The sequence below is a fragment of the Clinocottus analis genome, unplaced genomic scaffold, assembly GCF_023055335.1.
Source record: "Clinocottus analis isolate CAN_PGR_092001 unplaced genomic scaffold, fCliAna1.0.p SCAF_23, whole genome shotgun sequence".
In the NCBI taxonomy this organism is placed as follows: domain Eukaryota; kingdom Metazoa; phylum Chordata; class Actinopteri; order Perciformes; family Cottidae; genus Clinocottus; species Clinocottus analis.
In genome coordinates this window covers 184,992-192,338 of record NW_027175965.1, presented here as the reverse complement: position 1 = coordinate 192,338, position 7,347 = coordinate 184,992, and the positions used below count along the sequence as shown (strand labels likewise).

General features: G+C 50.5%; 1 protein-coding gene across 1 annotated transcript; it reads right to left on the bottom strand.

Moving 5' to 3' along the window:
- Positions 1 to 469: 469 nt before the first annotated feature.
- LOC137793765 (asparagine-rich protein-like) lies at positions 470 to 6,735 on the bottom strand (the record flags this gene model as incomplete). The annotated part of the gene is made up of 13 exons (XM_068590120.1): positions 470 to 1,439; positions 1,642 to 1,652; positions 1,817 to 2,234; positions 2,759 to 2,768; positions 3,766 to 4,148; positions 4,282 to 4,334; positions 5,386 to 5,459; positions 5,570 to 5,609; positions 5,731 to 5,793; positions 6,046 to 6,119; positions 6,184 to 6,374; positions 6,481 to 6,554; positions 6,679 to 6,735. Coding segments are annotated over 13 exons (2,418 nt in total), but the record flags the coding sequence as incomplete, so codon positions are not given.
- Between the last annotated feature and the right edge of the window lie 612 nt (positions 6,736 to 7,347).

Below are 7,347 nucleotides of genomic sequence, written 5' to 3'. Positions count from 1 at the left end.
CAAAGCCTCTTTCAAGTTACAGCCAAAGACTCAGCAGTAACAAATTAAGTATAAATGGGATGAATAGCAACTGTAAAATCCCACATTAAAAAAAGGTCTGTGAACGGTGGAACACATTGCCAACTGAAATATAATTAAAATAAAAGATTATTGCAAAAACCAAACAAGGGCTGCACCTAATTTTAGCAAATTATAATGTTATCAACCTTGGTATATGTATTGGTGTAATGTGGTATATGTGATGTGTAATTTACTGTATCTCCATTGTGTATTATGTTAATTTTATTATGTTTAAATTACACTTTAAATGTATTAGCCCAAATAGAGACTAAACAATTAAAAATAGCTATCGACGACTTATGCAGCATATGCATTTCTGAATTGACTATAATGTAAATTAACAATAAATGAATGCATTTATGTTCATTTACATTATGTTTTGTTTCAGTACATAGAAGTACAGCAATACTTATGGTAAAAACACAAGCCTTGGTTTGGAGCAGCAGGTGTCGTTATCGTGGAGCCAGGTGTCATCGTCGTTGGAGATGTCGTTGAGGATACAGTTGTGGAAGCTGATGTTGTTAAGGATGCTGTTGTAGGAAATGTTGTTATTGAGGCTGGAGATGTGGGCGCTGTCGTTGTTGAGGGCACAGTTGTGGGAGCTGTTGTTGCTACAGTTGTGGGAGCTGCAGTTGTTGAGGCTGCAGTTGTGGGAAATGTTGTGATTGAGGCTGCGGATGTAGGAACTGACGTTGTTGAGGCTGCTGTTGTGGGAAATGTTGTTGCCACAGTTGTTGAGGACGCAGTTGTGGGAGCTGACGTTGAGGACGCAGTTGTGGGAAATGTTGTTATTAAGGCCGCAGTTCTGGGAGCTGTTGTTGCTACAGTTGTGGGTGCTGACGTTGTTGAGGACGCAGTTGTGGAAGATGCAGTTGTTGAGGCTTCGGTTGTGGGAAATGTCATTTTTAAAGCAGCAGTTGTGGGAGCTGTTGTTGCTACCGTTGTGGGAGCTGCAGTTGTTGAGGCCGCAGTTGTGGGTGCTGCAGTTGTTGAGGCTGCTGTTGTGGTAAATGTTGCTATTGAGGCCGCAGATGTGGGAGCTGATGTTGTTGAGGCCGCAGTTGTGGGAAATGTTGTTATTGAGGCCGCAGTTCTGGGAGCTGACGTTGTTGAGTCTGTTGTTGTGGGAGCTGACGTTGTTGAGGCTGATGTTATGGGAAATGTCGTTATTAAGGCCGCAGATGTGGGTGCTGACGTTGTTGAGGACGCAGTTGTGGGAGCTGCAGTTGTTGAGGCTTTGGTTGTGGGAACTGACGTTGTTGAGGCCGCAGTTGTGGGTGCTGCAGTTGTTGAGGCTGCTGTTGTGGAAAATGTTGTTATTAAAGCCGCAGATGTGGGAGTTGTTGTTGTTGAGGCCGCAGTTGTGGGAGCTGTTGTTGCTACAGTTGTGGGAGCTGCAGTTGTTGAGGCTGCAGTTGTCGGTGCTGCAGTTGTTGAGGCTGCTGTTGTGGAAAATGTTGTTATTGAGGCCGCAGATGTGGGAGCTGATGTTGTTGAGGCTGCTGTTGTGGAAAATGTTGTTGCTACAGTTGTGGGAGCTGCAGTTGTGGAGGCCGTAGTTGTGGAAAATGTTGTTGCTACAGTTCTGGGAGCTGCAGTTGTTGAGGGCGCAGTTGTGGGAAATGTTGTTGTTACAGTTGTGGGAGCTGCAGTTGTTGAGGCCGCAGTTGTTGTTGCTACAGTTGTGGGAGCTGCAGTTGTTAAGGCTGCTGTTGTTGAAAATGTCGTTATTGAGGCAGCAGATGTGGGTGCTGACGTTGTTGAGGACGCAGTAGTGGGTGCTGCAGTTGTTGAGGCTGCTGTTGTGGAAAATGTCGTTATTGAGGCCGCAGATGTGGGAGCTGATGTTGTTGAGGCTGCTGTTGTGGAAAATGTTGTTGCTACAGTTGTGGGAGCTGCAGTTGTGGAGGCCGTAGTTGTGGGAAATGTTGTTGTTACAGTTGTGGGAGCTGCAGTTGTTGAGGCCGCAGTTGTTGTTGCTACAGTTGTGGGAGCTGCAGTTGTTAAGGCTGCGGTTGTGGAAAATGTCGTTATTGAGGCAGCAGATGTGGGTGCTGACGTTGTTGAGGACGCAGTTGTGGGAGCTGCAGTTGTTGAGGCTTCGGTTGTGGGAACTGACGTTGTTGAGGCTGCAGTTGCGGGAACTGACGTTGTTGAGGCCGCAGTTGTGGGTGCTGCAGTTGTTGAGGCTGCTGTTGTGGAAAATGTCGTTATTGAGGCCGCAGATGTGGGAGCTGATGTTGTTGAGGCTGCTGTTGTGGAAAATGTTGTTGCTACAGTTGTGGGAGCTGCAGTTGTTGAGGCCGCAGTTGTGGGAAATGTTGTTGCTACAGTTGTGGGAGCTGCAGTTGTTGAGGCTGCAGTTGTGGGAACTGACGTTGTTGAGGCCGCAGTTGTGGGTGCTGCAGTTGTTGAGGCTGCTGTTGTGGAAAATGTCGTTATTGAGGCCGCAGATGTGGGAGTTGATGTTGTTGAGGCTGCTGTTGTGGGAGCTGCAGTTGTTGAGGCTGCTGTTGTGGAAAATGTTGTTATTGAGGCCGCAGATGTGGGAGCTGATGTTGTTGAGGCTGCTCTTGTGGAAAATGTTGTTGCTACAGTTGTGGGAGCTGCAGTTGTGGAGGCCGTAGTTGTGGGAGCTGTTGTTGAGGCCGCAGTTGTGGGTGCTGCAGTTGTTGAGGCTGTTGTTGTGGGAACTGACGTTGTTGAGGCTGCAGTTGCGGGAACTGACGTTGTTGAGGCCGCAGTTGTGGGAACTGACGTTGTTGAGGCTGCAGTTGCGGGAACTGACGTTGTTGAGGCTGCAGTTGCGGGAACTGACGTTGTTGAGGCTGCAGTTGTGGGTGCTGCAGTTGTTGAGGCTGCTGTTGTGGAAAATGTCGTTATTGAGGCCGCAGATGTGGGAGCTGATGTTGTTGAGGCTGCTCTTGTGGAAAATGTTGTTGCTACAGTTGTGGGAGCTGCAGTTGTGGAGGCCGTAGTTGTGGGAGCTGCAGTTGTTGAGGCTGTTGTGGTGGAAAATGTTGTTATTAAAGTCGCAGATGTGTGAGTTGTTGTTGTTGAGGCTGCAGTTGCGGGAACTGACGTTGTTGAGGCCGCAGTTGTGGGTGCTGCAGTTGTTGAGGCTGCTGTTGTGGAAAATGTCGTTATTGAGGCCGCAGATGTGGGAGTTGATGTTGTTGAGGCTGCTGTTGTGGGAGCTGCAGTTGTTGAGGCTGCTGTTGTGGAAAATGTTGTTGCTACAGTTGTGGGAGCTGCAGTTGTTGAGGCTGCAGTTGTGGGTGCTGCAGTTGTTGAGGCTGCTGTTGTGGGAACTGACGTTGTTGAGGCTGCAGTTGCGGGAACTGACGTTGTTGAGGCCGCAGTTGTGGGTGCTGCAGTTGTTGAAGCTGCTGTTGTGGAAAATGTCGTTATTGAGGCCGCAGATGTGGGAGCTGATGTTGAGGCTGCTGTTGTGGAAAATGTTGTTGCTACAGTTGTGGGAGCTGCAGTTGTTGAGGCTGCAGTTGTGGGAACTGACGTTGTTGAGGCTGCAGTTGCGGGAACTGACGTTGTTGAGGCTGCAGTTGCGGGAACTGACGTTGTTGAGGCTGCAGTTGTGGGTGCTGCAGTTGTTGAGGCTGCTGTTGTGGAAAATGTCGTTATTGAGGCCGCAGATGTGGGAGCTGATGTTGTTGAGGCTGCTCTTGTGGAAAATGTTGTTGCTACAGTTGTGGGAGCTGCAGTTGTGGAGGCCGTAGTTGTGGGAGCTGTTGTTGAGGCCGCAGTTGTGGGTGCTGCAGTTGTTGAGGCTGTTGTTGTGGGAAATGTTGTTATTAAGGCCGCAGATGTGGGAGTTGATGTTGTTGAGGCTGCTGTTGTGGGAACTGACGTTGTTGAGGCTGCAGTTGTGGGAGCTGCAGTTGTTGAGGCCGCAGTTGTTGTTGCTACAGTTGTGGGAGCTGCAGTTGTTAAGGCTGCTGTTGTGGAAAATGTCGTTATTGAGGCAGCAGATGTGGGTGCTGACGTTGTTGAGGACGCAGTTGTGGGAGCTGCAGTTGTTGAGGCTGCAGTTGCGGGAACTGACGTTGTTGAGGCCGCAGTTGTGGGTGCTGCAGTTGTTGAGGCTGCTGTTGTGGAAAATGTCGTTATTGAGGCCGCAGATGTGGGAGTTGATGTTGTTGAGGCTGCTGTTGTGGGAGCTGCAGTTGTTGAGGCTGCTGTTGTGGAAAATGTTGTTGCTACAGTTGTGGGAGCTGCAGTTGTTGAGGCTGCAGTTGTGGGAACTGATGTTGAGGCTGCAGTTGCGGGAACTGACGTTGTTGAGGCTGCAGTTGCGGGAACTGACGTTGTTGAGGCTGCAGTTGTGGGTGCTGCAGTTGTTGAGGCTGCTGTTGTGGAAAATGTCGTTATTGAGGCCGCAGATGTGGGAGCTGATGTTGTTGAGGCTGCTCTTGTGGAAAATGTTGTTGCTACAGTTGTGGGAGCTGCAGTTGTGGAGGCCGTAGTTGTGGGAGCTGCAGTTGTTGAGGCTGTTGTGGTGGAAAATGTTGTTATTAAAGTCGCAGATGTGTGAGTTGTTGTTGTTGAGGCTGCAGTTGCGGGAACTGACGTTGTTGAGGCCGCAGTTGTGGGTGCTGCAGTTGTTGAGGCTGCTGTTGTGGAAAATGTCGTTATTGAGGCCGCAGATGTGGGAGTTGATGTTGTTGAGGCTGCTGTTGTGGGAGCTGCAGTTGTTGAGGCTGCTGTTGTGGAAAATGTTGTTGCTACAGTTGTGGGAGCTGCAGTTGTTGAGGCTGCAGTTGTGGGTGCTGCAGTTGTTGAGGCTGCTGTTGTGGGAACTGACGTTGTTGAGGCTGCAGTTGCGGGAACTGACGTTGTTGAGGCCGCAGTTGTGGGTGCTGCAGTTGTTGAAGCTGCTGTTGTGGAAAATGTCGTTATTGAGGCCGCAGATGTGGGAGCTGATGTTGAGGCTGCTGTTGTGAAAAATGTTGTTGCTACAGTTGTGGGAGCTGCAGTTGTTGAGGCTGCAGTTGTGGGAACTGACGTTGTTGAGGCTGCAGTTGCGGGAACTGACGTTGTTGAGGCTGCAGTTTCGGGAACTGACGTTGTTGAGGCTGCAGTTGTGGGTGCTGCAGTTGTTGAGGCTGCTGTTGTGGAAAATGTCGTTATTGAGGCCGCAGATGTGGGAGCTGATGTTGTTGAGGCTGCTGTTGTGGAAAATGTTGTTGCTACAGTTGTGGGAGCTGCAGTTGTGGAGGCCGTAGTTGTGGGAGCTGTTGTTGAGGCCGCAGTTGTGGGTGCTGCAGTTGTTGAGGCTGTTGTTGTGGGAAATGTTGTTATTAAGGCCGCAGATGTGGGAGTTGATGTTGTTGAGGCTGCTGTTGTGGGAACTGACGTTGTTGAGGCTGCAGTTGTGGGAGCTGCAGTTGTTGAGGCCGCAGTTGTTGTTGCTACAGTTGTGGGAGCTGCAGTTGTTAAGGCTGCTGTTGTGGAAAATGTCGTTATTGAGGCAGCAGATGTGGGTGCTGACGTTGTTGAGGATGCAGTTGTGGGAGCTGCAGTTGTTGAGGCTGCAGTTGCGGGAACTGACGTTGTTGAGGCCGCAGTTGTGGGTGCTGCAGTTGTTGAGGCTGCTGTTGTGGAAAATGTCGTTATTGAGGCCGCAGATGTGGGAGTTGATGTTGTTGAGGCCGCAGTTGTGGGAGCTGCAGTTGTTGAGGCTGCTGTTGTGGAAAATGTTGTTGCTACAGTTGTGGGAGCTGCAGTTGTTGAGGCTGCAGTTGTGGGTGCTGCAGTTGTTGAGGCTGCTGTTGTGGAAAATGTCGTTATTGAGGCCGCAGATGTGGGAGCTGATGTTGTTGAGGCTGCTGTTGTGGAAAATGTTGTTGCTACAGTTGTGGGAGCTGCAGTTGTGGAGGCCGCAGTTGTGGGAGCTGTTGTTGAGGCCGCAGTTGTGGGTGCTGCAGTTGTTGAGGCTGCTGTTGTGGGAAATGTTGTTATTAAGGCCGCAGATGTGGGAGTTGATGTTGTTGAGGCTGCTGTTGTGGGAACTGACGTTGTTGAGGCTGCAGTTGCGGGAACTGACGTTGTTGAGGCCGCAGTTGTGGGTGCTGCAGTTGTTGAGGCTGCAGTTGTTGTTGCTACAGTTGTGGGAGCTGCAGTTGTTGTGGCCGTAGCTGTTGTTGCTACACTTGTGGGAGCTGCAGTTGTTAAGGCTGCTGTTGTGGAAAATGTCGTTATTGAGGCAGCAGATGTGGGTGCTGACGTTGTTGAGGCTGCAGTTGCGGGAACTGACGTTGTTGAGCCTGCAGTTGTGGGTGCTGCAGTTGTTGAGGCTGCTGTTGTGGAAAATGTCGTTATTGAGGCCGCAGATGTGGGAGTTGATGTTGTTGAGGCTGCTGTTGTGGGAGCTACAGTTGTTGAGGCTGCAGTTGTGGGAACTGATGTTGAGGCTGCAGTTGCGGGAACTGACGTTGTTGAGGCTGCAGTTGTGGGTGCTGCAGTTGTTGAGGCTGCTGTTGTGGAAAATGTCGTTATTGAGGCCGCAGATGTGGGAGTTGATGTTGTTGAGGCTGCTGTTGTGGAAAATGTTGTTGCTACAGTTGTGGGAGCTGCAGTTGTGGAGGCCGCAGTTGTGGGAGCTGTTGTTGAGGCCGCAGTTGTGGGTGCTGCAGTTGTTGAGGCTGCTGTTGCGGTAACTGACGTTGTTGAGGCCGCAGTTGTGGGTGCTGCAGTTGTTGAGGCCGCAGTTGTTGTTGCTACAGTTGTGGGAGCTGCAGTTGTTGAGGCCGCAGCTGTTGTTGCTACAGTTGTGGGAGCTGCAGTTGTTAAGGCTGCTGTTGTGGAAAATGTCGTTATTGAGGCAGCAGATGTGGGAGTTGATGTTGTTGAGGCTGCTGTTGTGGGAGCTGCAGTTGTTGAGGCTGCTGTTGTGGAAAATGTTGTTGCTACAGTTGTGGGAGCTGCAGTTGTTGAGGCTGCAGTTGTGGGAACTGACGTTGTTGAGGCTGCAGTTGTGGGTGCTGCAGTTGTTGAGGCTGCTGTTGTGGAAAATGTCGTTATTGAGGCCGCAGATGTGGGAGTTGATGTTGTTGAGGCTGCTGTTGTGGGAGCTGCAGTTGTTGAGGCTGCTGTTGTGGGAACTGACGTTGTTGAGGCTGCAGTTGCGGGAACTGACGTTGTTGAGGCCGCAGTTGTGGGTGCTGCAGTTGTTGAGGCTGCAGTTGTTGTTGCTACAGTTGTGGGAGCTGCAGTTGTTGTGGCCGTAGCTGTTGTTGCTACACTTGTGGGAGCTGCAGTTGTTAAGGC